The sequence below is a fragment of the Rhopilema esculentum genome, chromosome 15, assembly GCF_057945365.1.
Source record: "Rhopilema esculentum isolate cy_ngs chromosome 15, ASM5794536v1, whole genome shotgun sequence".
Lineage (NCBI taxonomy): Eukaryota > Metazoa > Cnidaria > Scyphozoa > Rhizostomeae > Rhizostomatidae > Rhopilema > Rhopilema esculentum.
Window position 1 is genome coordinate 6,619,576 of NC_142829.1, and position 27,909 is coordinate 6,647,484.

The 27,909-nt window shown below is 36.6% G+C and overlaps 1 protein-coding gene across 1 annotated transcript; it reads right to left on the minus strand.

Annotated features, from left to right (window-relative positions):
* Positions 1-18,306: 18,306 nt before the first annotated feature.
* LOC135685480 (serine/threonine-protein kinase 40) lies at positions 18,307-27,801 on the minus strand. Its single transcript, XM_065201444.2, has 6 exons — positions 26,895-27,801; positions 25,170-25,222; positions 23,734-23,849; positions 23,006-23,150; positions 22,072-22,191; positions 18,307-21,279 (listed from the first exon to the last, which is right to left on the minus strand). The coding sequence occupies exons 1-6, from the start codon at positions 27,561-27,563 to the stop codon at positions 20,961-20,963; spliced, it is 1,422 nt and encodes a 473-aa protein (XP_065057516.2). The 5' UTR covers positions 27,564-27,801; the 3' UTR covers positions 18,307-20,960.
* Between the last annotated feature and the right edge of the window lie 108 nt (positions 27,802-27,909).

The window sequence follows — 27,909 nt, forward strand, 5'->3', positions numbered from 1 at the left end:
AAAGGGTGGAATTTACAGTACTTATCAAAGTGAAACTATCTCAGACTTTTTGAAGAACATTTTGGAAAGAAGCAGAAGGAACTGCGCCCTCAGGACAAAATATCAATATTACAAAGTGTGAGTAAAGTCAAGATACACATGGTTCTAAAATGTTTGTTAACACAAGATGTGCAAGAAAGCTGAAGATATTTCAGCACTTATGCTCAACTGCTGTGATGCCTAAATATGCTGTAAGGCGAGAAAGATAAAGCTTATTATTCTTTTTTGAAAGAATACAAAATCGATTGGAAATTTATTGTCGAATGCATGGAAACTTGGTAACTGCCTTCCACAGATCCTCCCTTCTCTAGAGGAAACAACAAATGGTATAAACAAGTTTTTTGCCCACCTACAAATCGAAGGATCTTCCTCTCCATTCGTGTGCTCTCAATATTCTCATCCGCTTACCAACGGGGAACAGCTGGTAATACGCGAACTTTGACAAAAATCAAGCTTGATTTCCTCCGTGTGTTGTAAGGCCCCCTGTTGTCCTTTGCCAAAATGGCGGATTCTCCATCTTTATCCTTTTGTTGCTGTTTCTGAAATGCTGTGACGGCTCCAAAATCTACGTGCTCCCGCGGAGACAGACTCAAGTCGTATTTATCTGCAAGCTGTAAAAAATTGGACTTCTCCTGTGCTACATCAATGCAGAATGCTACGTAGTTCACGAAAAACTTTTATAAATTCAGCTTTATTTATGTAGATAGCTAAGCAAGAAATTCAGCTATTCGATATAAAAAAGTAACAAATAAAGTCGAAAAAATACAAAGCAAAGATGTAGCAGGTATTTGGTTTCTTGAATGAGACTCTTGCATAGGGCACCTAGACACCTCGCAAAAGGGGAAATCACAGCCCTTGAACCTTTGTGGGATGAGAGATGGCCCCTATTCTCATAACATGGCATTTCAGCACAGTATAACCAAGATGAGCTGATAGTGAAATAACGGATGACATAACTGCGTCTTTATATTATAAGAGACTAGGGTGTAGCTAGCAGGAGGCTGTGACACCCCCCCCCCCAATCCTTCATGTGTTTTCATAACATGGCATTTCAGTACAGTATAACCAAGATGAGCTGCTATTGATGACATAAATGGATCTTTATATTATAAGAGACAGGGGTGTAGCTAGCAGGGGGTATGACACCGCCCCCTCCCAATTCTTTATGAGTTTGTAGGTAAATTCTTAGTTGGTGCAAAAATTTCCTGGTTTATCTCTTTATCTATATCTTAGTCGGTAAATTCTACTACTCATGACCCTCCAACCTCTTATCTGGAAGGTCAAGCTACGCCACTGATAGGAGACAGGCAACTTTAAACACAATTTGAAAACTTTCATTTAAAACAATGCATCTTGAGCAGCCACTTGCTTTCAAAGTTTGTACTCCGTTGCAACAGCAGCACATACAATAACTAGTTTGCTCCACCCTGCTATTTCAGCCTGCAAAGATGTGTACGGGGACATCGATAATAGAAGGGAAGGAGGTTTTAAACTGAGGCGGTGCACAGATTCCCATACTCTTTACTGCAACGAAACGAAGCCCCCTTAAACCAATAGTAAGGTCATCCTTAACCAGGACATATCCCAATATAGTCACAAAAACAACCTCGACGGTCGCTAAAAAGCTTTTTCTGCAATAAGGCTTTTCAGCTTCTTTGTCATGAAGTATTCCTATTACTATCACGTTTACTTTGCCCAATGATCCTATATTACGAGTTGAATTGAAATAAAACTGGTTTATAGGTTTAAGAAGATCAATGCCAATTCTTTCAATTAGGGTTGTAAAACTTGAAGGTCTGGAAATTTGGGTGTGTAAAAAGGATTATGAATGGTTGAGTTTTTATCAAGTTAAAATTTTGTGCGTTTTGTTCGGTATGGGAAGAGGATCATGGTACAGAGTCCAGAAGAAAAGGGCAAAAGCACTACTGACGTCCGTAGCAAGGTCACTTAAGATCAGGGCCTCCGACGAAGGGAGGCCGGGGGGCCTTGGCCCCCCACTTTTTTGCAAAACAATAGAGTTTTTTTCAAAATCTTTTGTTATGGATGTTAAATTGTCCCTTGCCCCCCCCCCCCCACTTTTCAACCTTTGTCGGAGCCCATGAAGATAGTAGAATTTGAGGTACTACACAAAGTTCGTGCCGTGGTTTCATTGTGTTTTGTGGATGGTTCTTCTTGGCTCGTTGGCCGCATGAAGGATGAACACTTTTGTCATTAGTGGTTCAATTTCAGACTTTCGTCAAAGGGTTACATTCTTCGGGCTCTATGGGTACTCAGAGTCAACTTAGTCTTCTAGTCATCTTAATCTTGTCGTATCTATATGAGGTTATAAAGAAAGTTTTGACCATCAATGTTGAGCTGGTAGTCTTTAGAGAAATTGGTTTATAATTTTCAAGCATATTCTAGAAAACTAACGCTCATTCGAAGAATTCAAACTGTACACCCATCCATTTTAACATCCATTGACAGCCTTCACCCACTACCCCACTTCACATATGCCTCTTCGAGCTTGCATTTTATTCAACCAGATGTCATCTTTCTCAACTGACAAAAAAGAACTTTCACTCACCACTTCGTAAACACCGACATTTTGAAATATTGAATTTATATTTTGTTATAAACTGTTTATTGATTGATAGAGCATCTTTCTTTGGTTTGCAGAAAATCAGTCTTTTATCAAGGAAAATTGTTATCGCACATTTTACAAGGCGTCTGAGGAAACTACAAGAGTCGTATAGCTATAGAAAAAATATTACCTCAGAACAAATATCACTTTAATTTTATGAACATTTTTCAAATCAAAAGTATCTGTTGAGATACAATCAGTGTGATTGATTTAGGCAACTTCATAAAATCCACTTATTTTGGCATACATGGTACTTAAATATACATGAGAACACGAATTTGCTTAAACATGCAGAGTAAAATAAGCCAATAGAAAACACAGAGTGCATGATTGCCTGCTCTTTAATCAACAAGTACTTTTAACTCTCTGACAAACTTCAAAGGTCCTCGTGAGAAATTTCCAGATGTAGGAGGATTTGAAAACTTCAAGATAAAGAAAGGGCTATCTTGACCGATTATCCGAAACTTATCTTAAATAGCGAAATCTCTCAAACGGTCATTTTTTCCAGACAGGGCCCACGCATTTCCCACAAAAACACATTACGGCTTGCAATGACCCCTCTTTTAAGCAAACTACATATTCACAAATTGGGTCACAAAAATCTCCGTCCAAATCCGGAAGGCAGAATATAATAATGTCAATGGTCCTGCTTGAAAGACCGGGTACCTACTTGAAGTACGCGCAACTTGACTTGTGTATCTTTGAAAATGGAGAGCTGGGAATCATCCAGTTGCAAACCAAACCAATCATCCAAATAGCAGCAATCATAGATGTAGGAGACGCAGGGACTGCGGAAGCAGATGGGCTACAAGGACCTTAGCTCCCAAACAATTTTCAAAATGTACTTAAAACCATACAAAATCGCCCTGCTCTTCGTTTTTACCACGTGTAGCCGCCCCCCCCAAAAAAAAAACGTTTTAGCCCCCTCAATCAGTAATATGCTCCGCGGTCCTTGAGAAGACGTAGGAGCTTGGAGGGTTGCAGTTCTTCTAATCAGCCAACGTTTATGGTATTTCAGACGCAGTAATATTCGGACAAGATCCATAATAAGCCCCCCCCCCCCCTCTCTCTCTCTCTCTCTCTCTCTCTCTCTACGCCAATGACATCAGTTTCAATCATTACAACTCAATGGGGAAAATTAATTGACAGTTAATAAATTGAGAGCAAAAGTAGAGAGAAAGGGGCGTAATCGAAAGGAAGAATGATTTACAACAGAGATTAGTTGCTCTGACGTAAATCGTGCGCCGATAAAATTGCTGGAGAAGTGTTTGAATGAGTCTAAGAGAACTAGATTTCCCGCAATAATTGAAAGTTTGACGATTAGTAACAACAAATGTTAAAACATTATGAGATATCTTAAAAGATTGTCTGATAAATTAAAATGAGTACCAAATCTTTTATCTTCGTAACCATATTATTCTGTTATCAAACTTACAGACAATGAATTCACTTCCAATGTCGATACCATTTCCTTTCTCTACAGAATTAAGATTAGTTTTCACCGAATAAGCGTTGTACTGGATATTTTTTCATGACTGCGTATTTTTTGCAGATTTTTAAATAATGGTATACTGAACCAAGAACCAGAGTCTAGAAAATCTATCAGCCTTCTCCGGATGACTTCTTTGAGCTTTGAAAACTTGTCTCCCAAAAACAATGTAAAAAAGGCGGGGCTTGGGCGTGATACATTTATTTCTTTTGCTTTAACCGGCCTTCCGCAGGGTCGTCAACCATGTGGTCGCCATGTTTACTGGACTATGCCAAGAATAGGCCTTGTCGAGGACACTTGGGAAATCTGACGTTTCTGTCATTGTTGGGAAATTCGAAATTTGAATTTGATTTCTTTCGCCTTTCTCGCCAAGTTAACACGCTGTGTCGCTTAAGGATGATGCTAAGAATAATTTTAGGTTCAGAATGACGAATTTTTAGGAATGTTGAGGCTCAGCAAAAACTAAGGTATTCTTCTTAGAGATTATCCCAAATTTTCATCAAATAACATAAAGCAGATGACAGGTAGAAATCAATGGATGGTCAGCAAAGAAGCTTTTAGCCGTTACCCTTTTATAAGTCTTTTATTCTAATCCCTGGATTCCATTCCCTCGTCTTTGGAATGGTTTATCATTCCCCCTTTCCAAGAAGCGCTAAATGTTACATCAAATGTTTCATTTTTTGACCATGGGACAGGCATGCAACAATTGCTCTGCGTGCAATCTACGCAACCAATGATGCGCCACCGTTTTTCAAAGGCTTCAGGCTGCAAGCAATGACGTATCGTGATGTTTCGCGATGATCTATGAACATTTGATTGCATGCAAAGAAACATAACGGGCACTTTTTTGTTTGTGTAGCAAAGAAGAATCACTTGTCTCGTTGGGCCCTTTATCTATAGTGACCATAAAAGACGATTAACGCTGGCGCAAATAAATCAAACATGTTAACCGGAATTTAAACAATCATACAGCCATGCTAACTCAATAAAAAACATTTTTTCTCGCAAATATTTTAACGATGATCTCCTTAATTCTTGTTGACTTTTTGAATTAGATTTCGTGAGCTTTGTTGAGCACCTGTTGTACCCACTTCTAAGAAAATGCTCCCTATCTTTTTAAGTCTAGATTCAGTTCTCTATGCCATAATTACCCATAACAGGCTAAAGTCTTACCATCCTATTTAATTGATATCTATGGTTATTGATCATAACAAAATTATGGTATCCTTGTTTTTTGACCTCGATGTTATTGTTCACAGTTGGCAGTGAAGGTCCTCAAAGGCATTTGTGTTCAGATGCAACGCACATTGGACTTCTTCTTGTACGTAGAAGCTATATTCCTAATTTATCGGTATAATTTGGCCTACATGAAACAATTGGCTAATTGAATATTTGTAAAGTGTATTCAATGGTACCAAAGACTAGCTAGAGTTAAAGAAGACGTTTTCGTTTGTTTCTCTTTTTAAGTATTCGTACATGGATAGCCCTTAAAGTCTATTGAATACGTAGGGTGAATCCTATTACTAAAGTTCAAAAGTTACACATCCTGTGTTACAGGCTTTCACTCTTCTCTTCAGTGGTGATACTGTGATAATCTTTGCTTAGCTGGTTGGAGATACTGTGCTTACTTTCTACTGATTACAGTGGATGTTTATACAGTAACTTCAAATGTAGCAATCCATGGTAAAAACCAGCAGCAAAATTTCTAGAAGAAATTGGTTTTAAGGATTGCAGACATTGCTGGGTGTAGTTAAAGGGCTTTGCAAGAACCTTAAACCAGTGGCAGCGCCAAGGGAAATATAGGGGGAGGTAATTACCCCCCCCCCCCTGCCTCCCACTTTTGTCAAAACATGGTCCACATATTTCTTCTAGAAATTGACTGAAAAGCGCTAGGTAGGGGTAGATCATATTTTCGCCTAAAGAAAGTTTACCTGGTACAAAGCACTGAGATGAGACAAAGGGGCGTAGTCTCACTGGCCACACCCATTACCCCTACTCTGTAGTAGCTGGCGCCTTCATCTACATTCACAAATAAAGAATATGGGGACTTAGTAGTCTACAAGCTGTTTTTCCTTGATTAAGTACTTTATTTTTAGGAACCTACTTTTGCCTCTTGAACCATGAGGTCTTATAAGGGGCATTTCCCCTTAGCCGTCTATTATAACGAGACCCCCATATTGCCACGCATTACTGACCCAGATCATTACCATAATACAACATTTAGATAAAAAAATCCATAAAGGGCCTTTGGCCATGCAACTCCCATATGCACCTTTAAACAAAATGCAAGGACAACCTGATTTTGGAAAGAGAAGGCTCTTTTTGGGAGAATTTACAGCGAAATAAAGACAGTGGAATAATAAAACCTCACTACAATCAGAAAAATAATTTGCGATATAAAAGAGGGAGCATCGATAGAACTTACTTCAATAACTCTGCTCTTTCTAAAAACAGAGAGATTTTATGTGCCTTGTTCACTACTCTTAATTATCTTTGCAAAACCAATTTCTTTTTTTTGTTAACGTAAAAAAATGGAATCAAGAAATGAAAGAATTAAAGTTCAAAATTAATTTGTGTGTATTATATTTTATTTATTCTTTTGTCAAGATTACCAGTATTGGTTCATTTTGTAAAGTACATCGTTGGTATTATTATGTTATTGAATTGAAACAAGCCAACACCACAGTTAGCAATGATAGACCATTCTGTAAAAGGCCTTGCCCATCACTATCTGAGATAGAATGGAATGAACTTGCCTAGTACCTGGTGTATTGAACCACGAAAGCCATTGCCTGTTACGATGTGATGCTGCTAACTTTTGTGTCGTTAGAATTGATCTGCGTATGTTGAAATGTGGATTATGACGAAATGATTTGCAAGAACTTTCTGTATATTAGAAATAATATCTAAACAGCAAGAAAAGAACAACCATCAAGTAATTTCAATTTCGATTCTAGGGGTAAAAACACGTTTTTAGAATGAACATACTAGAATGAGAATAATAAAAAAGAGAGCTAGAAACTTCTTGGATATTACTAACACAGTTGATGTCTTTGGCTCTATATAGAAATATTCAAAGAAATAGGGCGTAGAGTAATTAAGATACTGAACATAACGAAGGCAGATGTTTTAATATGAACATTTATCGTTTCGTTGTTACCAGTTGAACAATGTCAGCTGGTCTGATTAATGCTGTATAAATTACAATCAATACTTAATTGTGGCTTTGTGGTGAATATTGCTAAGCATAGGTAGACAAGAATATATGCAAGTGGTTGTTTATCGACAGGGTGGGGGCCTGCTTGCATTGAAGGGGGCGTGCCATGGGAAGACTGATTCTTATCAAGTCAGTCTTACTGTCTTATAGAGATTGAAGTCGTTTACCCTGGATCTAAAGCTAAAAAAATCATAGCTACTAAATTTTAAATCCACGTTATTCTTAAATTTGATTTTATGACAGTTTAAAGTATTGAAATAGGTATAACCCTGTCAAGGTACTGCAGCTCAAGCTTCATTTAATAATGGTTTAACTCCCCAAATCAACCTTTTAATTTCTAATATACAGAAAGATTAAAATTTCTAATAAAAAACTGATTTTGACGTTCAAATTTTTAACTAAATGTCTCAATTATTTTCAGCGGAAGCAAATTTTTATTGCTTTCTATGTATCATACTATGTATCATTATACATACATACTATGTATGTAATCGGTCATGTCAAAATGTAAGAGCACAATGAAAAATTTATTGAAAGAGGCATCCATTTAGTTGACACCTTCAAACGATGGAAAAAATATCGTTCAAAACTTTCCTGATTTCTTATGGAAGTAGCCTCTGGATTTCTTATTGAAAACTTCCCTGATTTCTTATGAAAATAACCTCTGGATTGGGGATACCTCGTTTTTACAGACAGTACCTTTGGCATCACAGATATCGGTTATGTGGACTTTTTTCTTATACCCAGTTTACACTGCTATTCTTTCCCTAGTCGATGGTAAGTGACATGTGTAGATTCAGGAGATATGCTCTTTGTAGATATCTTCACTCAATGATACACAAAAGGAGGGTTACAGTTTTTATAACATCCCTATCAAATAAGACATGGAAAGAGTAAAAAATCTTTGAAAGACCAATGAAACAAATTTCAACCTCATGATCCGGCAGATTATGCACCCAGTTTATACTAAATATAGAAGCCACCCAGATAACAGGCGCCCCCTCCCTCACCTCACTGCAACGAGCGATAACTCCAAGGGACATCGGGAAAGGGGATAATAGAGCCTTGGCTTTTAGAAAAGTGTTTTCTTTAACGAGAGGGTCAAAGCTATCTAGTTGTGGTCCCCGAATGCTTCTGACGCCCCCATAGCCCTGCCCTCCTATCCTGATGTCCCCATAGTCCTGCCTTCCTACCTAATTGCTAGAAAGGGGTTCACTGTAATTTACTTAAAAGCCTCATAGCTACCATGCTTTCATTGCCAAGCAGAATTCTGGGTAATTTTATTCACGTTGATAACACTCTTAGCCGGGCAATAAGTGATTTGTGCACTGCGGCTAACAAAGGAGCCAACAAGCACCGCAAATGTCAATCACGTGATAAATCATAAGAGTATGAAATTTGCAAGAATAGATATAGCCACTAATATTGAATCTGACTTGTACTCACACATGATTAAGAATGCCCGAGCATTTATTTCGAGTGGAGACAACCGCAAAATTTTAATTAAGGCGATCTATTCTATACACCCACAAACCTTCTTACAAACAAAATCTGGAATGCGGGCAGCAAGCCAAAGCTGATCCTTCATTTCCTCACATAGTTAAAATGGCATTAACGCTGCTGACTCTACTTGTATCAGCTGCTTTATTATATTAGGTAACGTACGCTGTGGTATATCTCATACGTCATTATCATTAGGCACTGCCTGCCACTATATGCTGGGGAGATATCTCATTACAAAGAATGACCTGAACCAGAAATTACTTGGGATTCCCACAAATCTCGTCTTGAGAGTATAGGTAATTTACATGCAAACAAGGCAACATCCACTTAAACCAAACCAGACGTAATTATTCCAATACCCACATTATTGTAGAGTATCTTTTTAATTAAAGTGTAGTCTCACGAATGGGTGCGCTAATTCACAAAAACCGTATTCAAGTAAAAGAAACAAGGACGAGTTAGGGATTTAAGGCATATGTATTCAAAATTTTATTTCAGAAATTCGATGCGATATAAATTGTGGAAAATATACGATTTACTTCTTTTGAAGTTTCTATCTTAAAGTAAAATTTTGCCAGCATATTTCGACTCTTCAGCTATCTATGGGCTCTTAAGGTCACACATGAATGCAAATGTCAAACAGCAATATCGGCTCAATCAAAGATTTGATCCTGGCAGAAATTAGCTATGATATCTTAGAATTACCCTGAGAAAAGAGGAGGGGCGCAGCCCCCCTTCGAAAGGTAGAGTGGGGGCTGAGCCCCCCCCCCCCGAGCTCCTTCTTCTACAGCCCTGTGCTTGGGCTCCCAAGTAATAAGGAAAATGAACTTAAATACACAAATCCATGCATAAAACATCTTGCTTTCGGTTTCAGCATGTTAAGCCAGCCCCCCCCCCCCCCTCTAACAGATAATAAATTTGTTGACCCCTAAGTTCCCGATATCATTCACAGTCATTTGCTCTCATATTGTCCGTCATATGGAGGTTGAACTGGAGGAACATACTTTTTGCAAGCTTTTCTTATGCGTTCTGCCAAAGTGCTATAATAAAAACCGTTCATAGGCACATAATTAGAACCTCAATATCCGATTTAACCTAACTTCCTTATAATACATACTTATAGCATAAGCACTGTTGGACAGTATAACAAGAAAAGAAATCGTGTCGCCAATGAGATTTGAGTGTGTTTTTGCTTAACTTATGTTTGACTACCTATTTCTTCTGAAAATCGAAAAACTTTTTACTGCGATGGTAGGTCATTTTTTTCGATATTTATGTAAGGAAAGGTTTGGCAAGGGCTACGCGTATTACTAGGCGCTACCACTGAAAGAACATTGTCCATTCGCAATTTTAGTATGCGGCACCCTACCCTGGATACCAAAGCTGCTAAGTCCTACAACAGAGGGCAGGGACGCCGGTACAGAGAGCCTCAGAGAGTCAAAGGATGAAGAACAGGGAAAGGAACTGAGGTAAGACGCCGGAGACGGGGCACGGGGGGCCAACCACTCCTGTTGCCATTTAATAGGAGGGACAAGAGGGGCAAGATTGCCCTTTTGATTAATGTGCCCTTGAAACCGGTCAATTATGATAATCAGAGAGATTTATATGAAATTCTGATTGTAGTGCTTAATTCATGACGAAATTTCTCGAAACTTCCAAAATTTAGCCAATTTTCAAGATACCTACAGAAGATCGAAATAAAATGGCAGTTAGTAGAGAGAATAAGTAGAAGCTGGGAGTTATCTTTCGAATGTCCTTTTACACAAGCCTGCCCCCTTGCCCCTTGGTCGTTTCGGCGTCCCTGGCAGAGGGGGAAATCCAATTTTACTCATGACCCTCTTTTGTTCCATTCAATATGCAGCATGTTATGGTGGAGCACAAGGCCAGTCATACAGATTGGACCGAGAGGAAGGCGTACCGAAGACCTCATTCAACACCAAAAGAGATTATACAGTTACTATCACCTCAAACAAGTAACAAAATTTAATGGATTTATGGGTTACAAACATCGATCATTTGTATGCCTAAGTTGTGACATCTTTTCATCCCTGAGAGTTAAATTAAAAACCATTCACTACCACAGTCGAAAATATTTTAATTGGGGTTATCTTTAAGCGATCTTAAGGCTTAGTGATACTTTGAAGAGAGTATATCAAATTTCTCCCTTCATTCGCCAGAAAGAAACGTTGGTTGCTGACCATTGCACTCGTAAAATGTGTGCATCATGTGATGTCAATATCTTCCTCTTTTCTGCAAAACAGAAAATGAAAAAACCTTTTCTCTAAGAAAGTGTATAAATCTACTTATGTAGCAAAATCTTGTCAGTTGAAGACATGGGTGTGACTAGTCCCCCCCCCCCCCACTTTTTCAGAAAGTTATTCTTGAGATTCTTGCAAACCTGATGAGAAAACCTCTGGGGGGGTTGGGGTATGTACGTTATCTAGATCTAGAAGAACCGAGAAAACTCTTTATATATCCAATACATTGAGAAAGTGACGTCATCAAAAAATCTACTTTTAAGATTTTAGAATTCTGACCACATAACCTGAAAGAGCACAAAGAAATACCTCATAAAGAGCAAAATTAGTCGAATTTGTTGCAAATCTACTGAGATATTGCCACATAAGCAAGGCGACTCTCCCCATCAAATCACTGCTATTTGGTACTTGTTCTAACATCTATGAACCAGGCAACAACATCAGTAATCAATTAGGAAAACTCATGTATCTATCTGCCCATATCGTAAGCAGTCTTGAGCAGGTCCAGCTGATTTTGCATATTCAGAGGTATTTTGTGGTTGTTGCAGGCTATGAGGACAGAATTCTTAACTCTTAAAAATATATTTTTTATTCTATAGGAGACTTAAAACCTTTGATATTAACATAGAGTTTTGCTCTTTTACTCTTTTATCTTCTAGTGATAATCGCTTTGTATTTATTACGCTGCATTGGAAAATGAATAAAAAAACATTATGCTACGATATCAGTGTTTTTTAGATTTAATTTTATAGAGAGCATATTTTAACATAAACGAAACTTATGAGAGTTGATTGATGTATTGGTGTCGTTACTAAGCATTTGCGCATAACATCATAACATTTCACCATCATACAAAACGTTTTATATAAAAGCACCTTTAAGCAATAAACATTTGAGAGGTTATATTGAAATGAACTGAAAACATTTTGGGCATCAATCTGTATAGATTAACCATAGAACTAGTAGAATCTTCCTTACTCTATGAGATTAACCCTATCTCCCGCAAGAGCGTTTTAAGAAAAGAGATTTGGAATTGACAGCCTGGAACATTCCTATAGCATTTATGCCATACCACACTCTGCCCACAAAGAACAAGATGTTTACGTAGACTCAAGCAGGAATAGAGCCACTTTAGGAATTAAAAGAGACCGACATGTGAAAATAGCCAGAGTGGATAAGTTCTGCACCTGGAACCTTTCAGCTGCTTCACCCTTCCCCATTGTTTATCCATGAGCACCGATTTCGGTTTACCGGCCATCTGAAGAGGGCTAGATGACCTGAACTTGGGCGACGGGTAATCTAGATCTGACAACCGATTTGATGAAACGAATGGCTTAGATAGGACTCTTTTCGGCCATGGCTTGCTCTATTTCGAAAAATCAGTGAAGTCTGCGGCTTCGTAAGCAATATATGTGCAATCATAGTATGTTTACGATTTTTTAAAAACAGCTTAGTCTTATACAATAAATGTTTGACATAAACCGGAATGCAAAGAGACAAAAACTTGAAAACCTTAAATTCTACCAATAAAAGTGAATAATTGTTGAGATGAGGGTATCAAAGGGCATTTGTTTTAAACCAGGATATATTTGTTAAAGTCCATCCCTTCGACATCCTTATTCTTAATTTTTTATGTCAAAATTGCTCAATTTACTTACATTTGACACATATATTGTTTTTATTAAAAGAAATCTCATTGAAAATGGAATCTATTCGAAATATTCTGTAAACGAGATTCTTCGATTGGAGATGCAATTCACTCTTGCAAAAAGGGTACGAGATATCCAAAAGGATTTACAGATACTTTTAGACGAAGCAATGGGGTTTCCCTTAAAGGTGTACCGTTTCCATGGAGTGATTTCATATTTCTGAGAGTGATTTGCCCCCTGCTTCTATATACGGTTCCACCAAACCCTCCTTTCATTTTCAAAAGAACGAAAAATTACATGAAAATATTACAAACTAAGGAAGTCTGTACGATATTTTCATGAAGCAAGATGCCTCTTGGTACATATACTTCCGGAAACGCAACTTCCGGTCATTTGCCAGAATGTTCCCAAGGCTTAGAATGATCAGTGGCCTTTACGATTTAAACTTTAGAAACTTCGGTATAGAAAGGTTGCTAGATGGTTATGCAAAATTCCCTGTCTAAAGAGGATGCGCATGGGTAGAAACCGCGTTCAAGTTGGAATATGTACCAAGAGGCATTTTGCTCCATGAAATTCTCGTACAGATTTCCTTAGTTTCTAATATTTTCATGTAATTTTTCGTTCTTTTGAAAATGAAAGGAGGGTTTGGTGGAACCGTATATAGAAGCAGGGGGCAAATCACTCTCAGAAATATGAAATCACTCCATGGAAACGGTACACCTTTAAGGGAAACCCCATTGCTTCGTCTAAAAGTATCTGTAAATCCTTTTGGATATCTCATACAATTTTTACATTTGTTGCATCTCGGAAAGAAGAATCTCGTTTACAGAATATTTCGAATAGATTCCATTTCAATGAGATTTCTTTAAAGAAAAATAAATCTATATGTTTTAAATGTAAAAAAATATAAAAAATATAATAAAAATAAAAAAATTAGGAATAAGGATGTCAAAGGGATGGACTTTAACACAAATATGTTGTTTCATGCTTCCGGAAACGCAACTTCCGGTCATTAGCCAGAATGTTCCTAAGGCTTAAAATGGTCAGTGGCCTGAACTCTTATGATTTAGACATTAAAAACTTAGGTTAGGCAGGTTCCTAGATGGTTATGCAAAATTCCCTGTCTACTGTACTGAATTAGCACTTTTAATCGTTACGTAATTAAGATACGCTTTTGTTATAGCCTCGCTTTACCTATAGAGCACGTTTTTTGTTTTCTGTTAGTTTTGTTCGTTGAGTAGATCCAAAATGGCTGTGCATCGAAACTTCTAATTTTTTTCATCGTTGAATTCTGTTGGAACTGAAGTTCATAGATATTTTACGACACTACTTTAAAAACAGCTTTGTTTTCGAACTATTATTTACCAAAGACCAAAGATCAAAGGCTTTAGATATTTCCATACTGGAATTCGAGCGTTTTATGTCCTCCTCCCTTTAACAGGAATCGTGCTAGAAAATCACATCTCATATCAAATGTGTTTCTTGTTCAATCGGAATGAATCTGGGACAGTAAGATTGAAACAGCGCTTGGTAGAAAAAATGCTGTTTCTTGTAGGAATCATCAACCAACAGTACAGTCACTTTTTATAAGAAAATAAGATCCATGGTGTTGAGTTCTACAGTTTCTTAACGCTTTGGGAAATTTCTATACCAGTTGTATCTTAAGAGTTTCTTATGTCATTAATCTCAACATTCAGGTTTCTAAATTTAATCTTTGTTGCCAGGAAATTTTTTAACAGAAACTTGTTTGACATGTCTTTCGTAACTGCAATCAGTGAATGCTTGGAACATTCCAGTTAAGCGACTTGCTTTGTTATTCTTTGAATTATTCAAGAAACTTTTGCTATAATTTGCGTTGTTCAATCTTTTCTAAATATTTTTTTCTTCGAGTCCTGAAATTTCTTACAGCGAGAAATTTATATTAAAAATGAGTGTAGTCTCATAGACTGACATGAAAAATGGCGCGAGTCCTTTGCACCAAAAAAATTTACTGTTTTCGAAAAATATAAAAAATTCTTATCAACAATTAATCAGGGATAATGGCCAGATTTGAATTTTATCGACCGTCTAGAAGTCTTCCAAAGGCTAATAGGACAAATCACTACCCCGTGTTTCTGCAAATAATGCATCCCAATTAGGCAAATGTAAGATAAATCGCAGATGTATATTACGTATCTCATTAAACATCTTATATAAAGATATATCTATATTTCTATACATTGCTACTATGATTGTTGGTGTTATGCTAATTGTTAGTTTATAAATATAATAATTCATCTAGTTCGTTGCTGTTATGCTATTTGGTATTATTTAGCTTATTGTAACTATTCAAAATAAAGCTATAACATGAATCATGTAACAAAAAAGTTAAAACTTTTTATCTTTCTGAGATTTTATGTTAACAAGACACTCTTTGTCATAAGTGAGGTACAAGCATCAAGCTCGCATTGTACCTCATTTCATCAAGTATGCTTCACTTCCGTAAATGGTTCATAACGAAGAAATACTTTCACTTTCTTTCTCTATTCTGACCTAATAGAGTTCTAAAGTGTGACGTCACCAAAAACCTATTCTTAGAATTTTTGAATCTTAATCACATAACATAAAAGATCTTTATGAAATGCTTCCACATATGCAAAATTAGTCAAACATGTCTAAAATCAGTTGAGATATTGCCAATGAAAGATTTGAAATTTGCTAACGAATCACTGTTATTTTCGCTCTGTTCATAAAGTTATGAACAGAGACCAAAATATAGAGGTTTGATGGGGAAAATGCCAATACACATGTGGTCATATCTCAGCCAATTCGTAACACATTAGACTGATTTTGCGTATTTAGAGGTATTTCATGATGCTCTTTCAGGCTGTGGGATCTAAATTCAAAAATTCTAAAAAAGATTTTTGTGACGTCATCACTTTAGAACTCTATTTATACATGACTGTTCATCAGAAACATATTGTTTTTACTTTAATTTCATTGAGGGACACGAGCCCGATTCAAGAACTCGTTCCAAGTCACGGTAAGCCTGGTTGTTGGTTGTCTCTCCAACGAGAAGAGCGACATCAGCATACCTCATTTACATATACGTGGATTTCAAGAGACGGAGTAACTTCAGAGTTATGCTTAAACCTTTTATTCATTGAGACAATATTTTGGCAGTATTTTGATAACAGACCATGGCTGTGAATGGATGTAATTTGTTCTCAAAAGAAGTTGTTATTAAATCAAAACTCACAGAAGAAAAAAATGTGGGCGTTTAAAGACTGTTTTAATCAACTATGTCAAATTAGATGCTTGATAATAATATTTAGCAGGTCGTGTCATCAAACAAGCCTTAGTCAAATTGCCAATTTATCGTTGTTGCTCTTGTAAACATTCTCACAGTCCTTAAATGAAAAAAAACTGTTGGTGATTTTCGAAAGGTGTTAAAAAGGTCATTTGCTGATGAAATTTTGGTTTCTTATGTACTTCTGTGTACGAAAGCTGAAAACCTGTTCTTAGAAAACCGTCAATTTTGGCTACTCAAAAGCATACAGGACAAGCTACTGGAACAAGGGGGCAAAGAGGGAAGAATGTTACCCTGGGTACTAGAGGCACAATCGAGTGCGGAAATGGAAATCGAAGCGGAGGAATTATGCATTGAAACTGGTTTTTAGTAGTGATACTGATATAATATGCGCCCTTCTCTTTGAAAGACGTCTTCAAAAGAGAAATAAAAACGTCTTGTACCCTTCACAGAACAGATTCTGATTCGTCTACGAGGGCTTCCGACGAGATCCAGGACATTGCAATCCAATTCTTTGCAAAACAGCATATATTTTTTTTGTAAAATCTCAAGTCACGAGTCTTTCATTTGCTTTTGGCTCCCTGTCACTCTAACTTGCGCGAGTCTCTCTAACAAATATATTCCCCTAGATAGGCTACAAATCAATAACTAAAATCTAAAAATAAACAACGAGAAATAGCAATACCTAGTTGCAACTCCTTAGGTATCTGTGTGGAAAGTTGCTACCGCTAACATCTCTAGAAGTTGCCATAGCCTATTTCCAAGAATTTCAAGACGGGAGCACCTTCGAGATAAAACATATAGTTACATTTTCATTCCTATTGCAACATAAGCTTGTTAAATATTAATGAAATCAACAGTTGAAATTGAGTGAGTGAATTTTTTTTGTCAGCTCATCTTTGCTCGAAAATTGCTGCTGAAATTAACACCAACTGCTATTTTCAGCGTACATTGATTGCAGAAATCTTTTTTATGAAGATTGAAACACAATTTTGAGGGGATTCCCTAGCTAAATTGATTCAATCCACAAATTTCAGCCATTGATTTTAAAAACGCTACATGTTAGCAAAGTTTTTATATCTTGTGAAAGCGTAATATTTTTAAATTTAGCTATGGAAGGGACAAGGTGCACCTTCGATGCACCACTGGAAGTGGCACTTTACTAAAAGAAATTTACATTTAAGAAAGTATCCGAGTATATTCAAAGTTGGAAAAAATAAATCAAAACAAATTAATCAATATACATACCTTATGAATCAATTGATACAAGATATATAATATGTGGCCACAATGACTTCCGTTTGCTTTTAAAGAATTCACACAAAAGTGATGCTGCATGTTGAGTTCAAATATCTTGGTTTTTGAACGTTAATGAAAATATTACTGTCAAGCAACTACCTGTAAATAACACAAGCGACAGGATTATCGTTTAAAATGCTTCTATCCAAGCTGTATCCGAATGTATTTCTCTGGCTCCCATTGTGCTTCTATAACAGCACCTTTTTCGAACGATTCGACGAGAAATGCTTTGTCTGAGATGCCTAGGCCAAAATTTCCGTGCTTATCAGTACTGGACAATATTTGTAAACATCGAACAACTTAAAACAGTAGATACTTTACTAAGACAAGAAAATCTTGTTGCTAGAAAAAAAATAAACCAAAGTAAGAAACACTGAAGATAGAAACAAAGTTGACGAAGGATATGAAAAACAAACTTACCATTCCAAACACTTCGTTCGGGATTGTTAAACTCGTTCAAAGTTGATACTACGATAACTGCCTTCGAACACTGATTTTAATTTCCCGTTGGATTTTTGCAAAAACAGAAACAATTAAATAGAAATTGTTTCTGTCTAACTAAAATGCTTCCACCACAACGTTCTAGATATCAAGCCTTGAGCAAGAATATTTGTACATTTTATTTGGATAACCTTAACTTGAGTTTAAAGTTCGCGCCGTTTAGGCGGAGCCTGGGCTCTAATAGAGCCAAGATGATGTCTTGACACTTTTATTGAATGAATTATTTGAGCTTTTCTAGTCTGTAAAATTAAACATGAATTGTGTAAGTGTCATCTGCCCATATCTTTCTTGTTAATGGGTTACTATCATGATATTCATGGTCTAAATAAGGAAACTTTTGCTCAACATATCACCTTTAGGCACAATATTAAGCATGTCTATTATTATTGTCAAAAACTCAATAACACGAAGAATCAGTGCACAGTAGATTCGAGGCGAGTAAAGTTAGCATCAACATATTATTGCTAACTTTAAAAACACAAAATACATCTTCATTCACGAATGTTTATGAAAATACTCTAATTAAAGTGCTAGGTTATTACAAAACGAGTCCATTTAACGAACTGTAGTAATTTGTTTATCCCAATCAATAGGATACAAGATGCACTCAAAATAATTACGACTATGCACCTGAGGCGGGCACAAGGATGGCTCAATCTAGTTGAGAGGGACAATCAGGGCCGGACTAGGGTGGGTACACAGCACTAGGCCAACTTCTGAAATTGCCCCAGATAAATATAGACGACAATTTACCTGAAGCTGAATAAGCCCAACAATAGGCATTGTTTGTGCTACAGCTTCAGGCCCAATTTGGGCTTAATTCAGCACCAAGAACGATTGAAATAACCTCATTTGGAATATGCCAACCGCCAGCCACTAGGTACAAAGTCAACGGTGCTAACAAATCCATAGCCTAAAGAGCAAATACTATACATGCCTCTAGAAGAAACACGACAATACATTGGAAATAAAGGAACAACGAGAGTTAAAATTTAATTAAAGAAACTTAACAGTCAAACTTTTAGGCGAAATACAATAGCATTAAAGCAACACCCGTGAGTTTATTCGATTTTCAGAGACAAAGAACAAGTTGCAAAATTTTACAGGGTAAAACACTTCACATTAAAGGAGATAATGATATAGTTTGTGGCCCGCGATGGGATTACCGTAATGCTTCGATTAAACACCCGGGGCTTTTATCAAATTTTTTGATATGTTAGGGGGCGTCTATTCGAGGGAGCGTTTATTGAATTTGTTCACTCTTCCTAGGCAATATATTCAAAAAACATCTAATGATGATCGCACTTAGCGTGAAACTCTGAGTAACAAATCCAGATGTAATAAACTCGCAAGTTTTAGAGAAAGAAATTTTGAAAAGAAAGACAAAATTTCCCACTGTAACGTTGAAATTTAGAAAGAAGGGCGTATATCGTAAATTTCCTTATTTTTTCGCGAAAAAAAAGCTGAAGAAGCATGGTAGTATATTGTTAATTACTGTTCTGTGTGTTTCGAATACGAGTAGACGGGGGCGTCTATTCGAGGGGGACGGTTAATAGAGGGGGCGTTTATTGAAAATTATTTTAAAATAGGGGGCCTTTGTTCAAAGGCGGTGTTTTAAAGAAGGAGGCGCTTAATCGAAGCATTACGGTATCTGTGCCCTGTGCTAAGCCAATCAATATCTGAAAATGTAGTCCATAAGCCATGTCTATATAATGTACCATTCCCACCCACCAAGATGCCTTCTAATCATAGGCATACTTATTTGATTTGAAAGGAGACGTTTTCTCTTATCAAGCTGATTATGTCCAAGCTGCCAGCTTAATAAGCGGTGTGAATAAACTTTCCGCAACCAGAAAATAAAACATTTCATATTGATACTTTCTTTATCTGTCTGATCTTGAAACATTTATACAATTTTTCATGTTCAAAGCAAAATTTGCCGATAATTTGCATCTGGCCCGCCTGTACAGTAAGGTATTGTCTATCATAAAGCGAGGACGAATATGTAAGTATAAAAATTCAAAACAATTTTCTAATACATGTAAGTATAACAGGCCTATGACAGTTAAAAATGAAGTGCAAAAGCAGTGGTTAGAAGACCCGGCTTGGGTGGACATTTTCTTCTAGAACTTCATTATAGTATTGGCTGCAAATTCTTGCATCAACGTTATCCCATGAAGAAAATTTTAAAAGTAAATACTTTATGATTAAGATAACAGATGAATGAACGAAAATTGCACTGGACTTATATACTACGAAGATGTAAGTAATTCTTTACCATAGACAATTAAAATTATGCTTGGTAGTTATATATACAAATTAATTGGAACCATTCTTTATTCACACCAGGAGAGGAAACAGTGCTACGTTCACAATGCTTGTCTCTGCATTTAAACGAATTTCAACACTGTCTGGTAAAAAGGTCAACTAAAAGGAGCTATTATAAGAGACAGAGTGATGATTCTGATGCAAATGATGATACTGATGATCATGGTAACATATGATGGTAATAATTGACTGATGACGAAGATTGTTTGACTGATGAAGTTAATGACTGATGGTGATGAATGACTGATGAAGATGATTGACTGATGAAGTTGATTGACTGATGAAGTTGATTGACTGATGAAGATGAATGACTGATGGTGATGATTGACTGATGAAGATGATTGACTGATGAAGTTGATTGACTGATGATGATGTTTGACTGATGAAGATGATTGATTGACTGATGAAGATGAATGACTGACGTAAATGACTGACTGATGAAGATGATTGACTGATGAAGATGATTGACTGATAAAGATGATTGACTGATGAAGATATTTGAATGACGATGATGTTTGAATGATGACGATGATTGATTGACTGATCAGAATAAATAACTGATGATGATGATTGACCGACGAAGATGATTAAATGATGAAGATGAATGACTGATGATGGAGATGAATGACGCCGATGATGTCGCTGATGATGACGATTGCGATTGATTGGCTGATGACTGATTACTTTAAAAAGGCCAAGGCACCCCATATGTTACAAAAATTCACAAAATTTTTCTGAAAGGAAATCAAAAACATTCGATTATGGTTAACTTGGAAACAAATGTCTGTGAGTGATGGCTTCGGCTGCAGTCAAAGGCCTGGCATCATGATTCAGTCGACGAATTACAGGCTGCCTTTGAAGGGGCTGAGACACAACAACACTTGAGAATGTCGGAGGGCTTTCAGGTCGATTGATTAGAGCATTTTGCAACCTCTTCAGTTTTATTTCCAGCCCCTGACTGCTCGTTGAAGAACTCTTTGAAGAGGATGAAGATGCTGTCTTTGCCTTCGATTGCGCCTTCGCATCGTCACTATCGATATCAGGTACAACCTGAATTTGTGCGGTTAGCGATGAAGAGGAGAACCTTAAATTCAAGCAATAATGTCTTAAAAGCTTTAAATCATACATTTAACGGTATATCTAAGGTTGAACTCAACAGTTGCCGGCTGAATCAATAATGCAAAAACCAAATTATTGCATTTAAACACTGCCTCTGTTTATAAACAGCCCAACCGTTGCCTGGGAAGAGATCTTTATCTACCGTACGGAGCAGAACAATATCTGGATACACGGGGGTCATAACAACTCCTGCATCCCCTGCACTCCAGGGGGGCGCAGACGCCTAGGGGGTGCAGGTGCGCTGTATATAAAAATTTTTTATAGTTTTTCTGCCTGCGCATGATTATTGCAGGTGTGGGGGGGGGGGGGCGTACGATAAGGCTGTGACGCCACTGTCTGGATATTCTATGAATGGTCCATTTCCAAGTCTGAATGTACACCCACTACCCATAAACTGAAGCTCATAAGACCACTTTCAACACAAGACCGAAATTCTAGTTTAAAAATATCGTAAAACGAATTTTACGAGAAGCGTGTATGAAAAAGCTTCCTCCCAAAAAATCAGGAATTCGCCAACAAAAACAGAGCCAGAAAAGATTTCAACCTTCCTTTGGTCAAGAAAACTATGCTTTAAAACCTTGGTCAGGAATTGGGGGTGTTCAACTAGTCTTGATCCTTGCAACCCTTTTTTCCAAAATAATTTTTAAAAATTTTAGCTTGTTTTCAATTATAGATTTGCTTGAGACAGATGTAAAGTTACATGCAAGGTGATCTATTCCACAATCTACTAAGAAAGAAATGTAAAATAAACACGCACCAGATGTTCATAATCCTTTCGAGAGCAATGAATACTTCGCTGGCAGTCATACGTTTTCGTGGATTTAAGACAAGCAGTCCTCGTATTAGGCTAGCAGTTTCCTCTGAGACTCTTCCATCGCTAGAATAGGAAAAGTAAAGGATTAATTGTAGTTGCAGTAAAGCTGGAAAATATCTAAGATGCAGTAGGAGCATAAGAGGCTAAGAGATATAACAATGTCAATAGAACTGAACTTCTGGATCTGAATTAGAAAAAAATGGCTTAAGGTGGATGCTCGTGCTCCGATCAAATAAGGAAGACCAGAATTCTGAGATTCCCAACAACAGAAGAATTTTGTTATTGCATTGATTCGAAGGAATTTATCCTACACTAGATTTGCTTTAACCGCACTAGATTAACAAACACGATTTCTCACTAACTTCGAAGGTTCATTTCAGTATTCTGAAGAACTGATTTCGTTTTGAATTCAAGCACCATTTCTTATTTGAATTTGTAGTGGATTTGATAAAAAACGATCTCTTGAAATACTCCATTGGTTGTTTAGCTTCTTTATTTCTTTGCAAAAACAACAGATTAAGAAGTACTCAAAAATCTTCTTATTTCTCGTCAAGAGAAATAATCTTGAGGTTTTCGTAATAACGTGGCTTATTTTGGGAAAACTTTTTCTGTCAGATTTGATGGTTTAAGAGTCTAGTGGCTATGGCGGCTTGTGATGAATAATTATTTTGTCTAAAAGAATTATTTAGGCAATAAATGCTCGGAACAGACCATTTTAAAGTCATGTTTATAACCAGAGGGAGTTCGAAAATTGACATTCTTATGAAGTGGCTTTATGTAGCATTGCTTTTAACCCTTACTAGCCTCGGAACATCTGTATGCTAAAAAGTCATGAATCGACGATATGAAGAAGATTCAAAAAATGCAATTGTCATACTTTGGCATTTTAAAATCAGCAGCTTTGATTTTTCGAAACAGTTCATGTGGAACGCTATCATAAAATGGAAACTGGCCATAAAGCATTGTAAAAAGCACCACGCCAAGAGCCCACATATCGCTTGCTTTACCGGAGTATGGCGCGCCTAAAACATAAATAAACAAGTAAATATAAAGACAATAACATAAATGACTTACTAGTTCTTGTTATGATACATTTAAAGTTAAGTCAAGTCAGAGAGAGTATATTGCTCGAAAGCTCTTTGGGGCTGTTTTCATGTGTCCGTCAGCACTTTTATAACTACCTATAATGTTCTCAACAATCGAATTATATCTTTTTCAAATAGCATCTTTATGTTAATGATTAAAATGAAAGGAGTTGACTAATTAACTAATTTATCCGATTGACTAGCTAATAAATATGAAACAGGGAAAATGCAAATTATCTTAAATCTGAAACCTTTTATGATACACGAAGCAAGTATTTCTGACCATTCTCAAGAAAAATTAAACTAATACTGTACCCTGCCAAACAGGGCCATGATCTTTTTTCGACCAAGGTTAGCAAGAATAAAAGGAGTATCTGTACAAGTAGAATCAAATCCATAAAATAACCCAAACACTCATTTACAGCAGGTTTTCTCAAATTGATAGTAGATATTTGGCATTAGCCCTTTTGATATAACTACAAGAATTAAAATGACTGGAAAATCAAGAATAAACATTTACCACTGAGGACATCTGGGCTGATATAGGCAGGGCTTCCTCGCTGATCCCGAAGTAAATCATCTTCTCTGATCAGATGCTTGCCAAGGCAGAAGTTTGTAATTGTTATTTTTTTTGTCCTAAGAACAAAAGAAGAAAGGTATGCAATTTTATGGTCTACATTACAAATAGCTTAAGGCAATTGAACTCTAGAGCTCAAGAAACAGATAAGACATTTGCTGTTTCAAATGAATATTTAATTTTCAATTCTTGTCGCTAGCTCTAGGGGCACATTTGGCTCGACTAGCCCAGTTTTATTCCTAGTTAGGCATGCAGAATACTTAACAGCAAGGTTTGAAGTCACAAGTACAAATCTTATCCAAAACAATTGTTAAACAATCAAACAAATTTTTACATACATTACAACATTGGTGAGATAAAATGAGCCAGAAAAAGTGGATTCAGTAGATTGTAAGTAACAAATCAAAGTCAAGGCCTGGGAATGCGAGGCTTAAAGATTTGATACCTATACAGCACATACCTACATCTATCCAGCATACTTCCTATCATAAGCAGAAAAAGTTTTAATTGGATATTGAAATGCCTCCTCTTGTGAGAAATCCATTTTTTGCTGTATTGCAAAAAGGTTGCTAATTCTACCAGCAAATTTTAGTGGACATGCTTTGTTTTACAACAAAAGAATTTAGTCTTAAGTGCTTTGTAGCTTTTGGATGACCCTGATGATGAGGTTGCAAATCATATTATAAGCTACAAGTAGATATGGAAACAGTATTCCACAATGGTAATGTGCTGTCTGATTTTGGCAATGTGTTGTCTACAGTAAGTCAACACAGTCAAAAGTTCTACAATTTTGTGTTGAATTGGCTTAAATCTAATAAAAAGTGAAAGAAGATAAGTAAATAACACATTAATGATTAAAATGATAAAACATAATATTTATTCAGATGATATAATTGCATGTCTCAACAATTCAAGACATGTGGTATAATTCTTTCCTACTATGTCTGAAAATCTGACCAATTAGGTTAAGGAACTAATTTTTAAAAGAAACAATTAATAACTTTACCTCCTCTTCTAGAAAACTAAATTGCATCTAAATTCTTGGAATTCATCAATAACAGAAAATTACCTTGCCTAGTGGTTCAAAATATCAAATCAATTTTTCTTAATAATGTGATAAAAATGTGCAATACCATTTTTTTATTTTAAGCTAAACACCAAACCATGCATGCTTGTATCAATTTCGTATATTTAAGTTGGATTTTCTTAAATCAATTTCATTGAAAATTTTCTAAAATCAATTTCTCCCTTTTTGATTTGTTTGGGAGTATAATGAATTTTTTCACAGAATGGTGTCATCGAGACCAAATCTGAGAGAATTACAAACAAAGAATAGAAGCCAAATTATTTTTGGATATGAAAATATCAAACAATTATACCTTCTATTTAAAACGATGTTGCCCAGTTTCAGATCTCTATGTACAATATTTTTCTGAAAGAAAAATAAAGTGAATGAAAATAAAATCTTTAACAGTCAAAATGAAACAAACTTTCAACAGATAAGAAACTTTCCAATACTGGCCAGAGCTTTTGTTGAAATAAAAATAGGACAATAGCCTATTGTTTGACACAATTGAAAGTCAATAACCTATTGTTTAACACAATGTCGTGGGGGGCTGGTGGGGCAATTGCCCTCTAGTTAATATGTTTAAAAAGTCCCTGATGCTACAATGCAAGCCAGCCTTGTCACTTTCCTCTAAAGCCCTGCAAAATGATTTGCTTCAAAGTGGTCTGTCATATAGTGCTTGATGCTGAATAAGCAGAGTTGTACATGCTTTGGTGTGTATGACAAGATGATTTTAAGTTGCATATGCAAATTTCTCCTCATCTCTAGCCTCAGAAATAAACATTTGCTTCTTTAAATATTTCTTTGGATATCTGACAACCCTAACGATCATCAAAAAGCCTATTTTATGATAAAGACAAGATAGAATTTTAAGTATTCCCTTACAAGGAAAGCAATAGTCCAGACACAAAAGAGATTTTACAGATTAAGCATTTGGTCGTCCATTATCATTATCATCATAAAGGCTTTTACTTATTGAGGTTTTATAAGTAGGTCTTCTAATAATGTTTCAAACTCCAATTGCTAGGGTGAGCAAGTAAATGACAAGTGTGCTTTCTTAAAACAAATTATCTGTATGAACAAGGAGGGGCTAAAAAATTTGTTGGGGTGTAGATCTCCAGATTTATTGGGTTCCTTAGGTGTGACTGTTGGCAATAATACAATATGGCCAATCTGCTAGTACAGTCGAGTTTGGAAAACTTGCACGATTTTGGCTACACATAGCTATGTCCAACAACACACTATCAGCTGTTGCTTGCAAGCAATTTTATTTGAGCTGTGAGCAACAACACTCATATAAACACAACTATAGAATAATACACATGACTTTGTTGATATTGCCAGTCATGTGCTAGCCCTAAGCATTTTCATGTTTTCCAGCCTGGAGTACAGTAAAATCTTGAGTGATTGTAGAGTACCACAACAGTGTTTAAGGATTGGGGATTACGCCAACAGTGTTTAAGGCATTAATGAAGTACCTAGTATGGATGATGTTCTTTATTGCTTATATTATATTTTCGAAGTTTCGAACATTGGAGCAATAGATAATAGACCAAGAACCTTGACATATAAAAGGATTGAGCTACACAACTTCCAACAAACAAACTTTACAGGATTTTCCAATTGATGATGAGTACTAATCTACAAACGTCTGAAGATTCAGTGTTGCTAAATAACAATAACTTTTTCCATCTAGGGAATGGGGCATTTTCTGCATTAGTGGATATAGGAAAGTGTTGTAACACTGATATAACAAATGCAAGCAAGGCAACTCAAAAACTCTCTATTTTGGCACTGAATTTTCTTCATAAGTAAAAACTTTTCAAACATCAAAGTTTTGCTGCTTCATTTGGCGTTTGCATCCTCAACAAAACAGCTTCTGGTTGCTAGGAAGTGTCTTATTGTGATTTATACTGAAATGCTTCCCGTTATGGTTTGTTGTTATTTAGTATCAAAACTTTATTATATGGGAGGACATATAAGGGCTGAAAATAAACAAGATTCTAGTCTACGTGATATGTTGCTGACGCACGTTTACCTGATGTAAACTTTCGACAACCTTAACAATGTCATGGAAGATAACAACTGCCTCACGCTCTGATAATTTTTTCTCCCGGATGACGTAATGTTGCAGATTTATGAGGTCGGCGGTGCTATTTCCGTAATCGTGGGCGCTTAAACAGTCCAAAACCAAGCACAATCTTTTCCGAATCCTTGGCACATTTGTCATGGAAAACTGCAAATCTTCTTTAGTCCTAGGCAATTCTTGCACGTTCTTATCTAAAATCTCATCCTGGAACATTCCATGATGATGTACAACGCCAACCTGGTCATGAAGCAGAGATAAAAGCGAATATTCCGTGTGAAGTAACATTTTCCCCTGTTTTCCATCCTGTGTCTCTTTGCCACATTGTTCCAGAGTCAGCAGTTTTATTGAATAAAAATCATTTGTGCCTTCCTTGCGTGCTAAGCACTGCACAATACTCCTGACTGGCGAATTTCCAAGTCTTGGGCCTAGCAAGTAGGGACCAGCACGTTTGACTGGTGATTTGCTCCCGCAGTTCTTGCATTTTTTTGCATTTTCCTCTGCATTAAATTTGCTTAAACTACATAGTCGCCGCTTTATTCCAGAACCAGACCCATTCAAAATAATATGCCCGTTTGGCAAGTCGGTATCACGGCTGCTACCTGGCGATGGTGACTCCATGTTTCGATTGACAAGAATCGGCCTACACTTTCACCGGTCTTCCATTTTGTCGTGAAATATAACTGTAAACTTCCTTTGCCTTGAATCACAATCCAAAAGGCAAGCTCATCGGGAGAAACTACACCACGTTACAGATTGCCTGCATAAATGCAGTGGCGTTTGCACCGGATGAGGGTAAGCCTGTGATTTCGGAACCAGAGAAACCTTTGTGATGTTGTCAATAGTTGTCATTCTTTTTATTGTCTCGCTTTCATCTCCATAACACAAGGTGCTCATAGAAAGAAAGAATAGCATTCGAGCACAGGGCTGCAAGTAATTCCTAATGAAAACCACAAGACACGTCTCC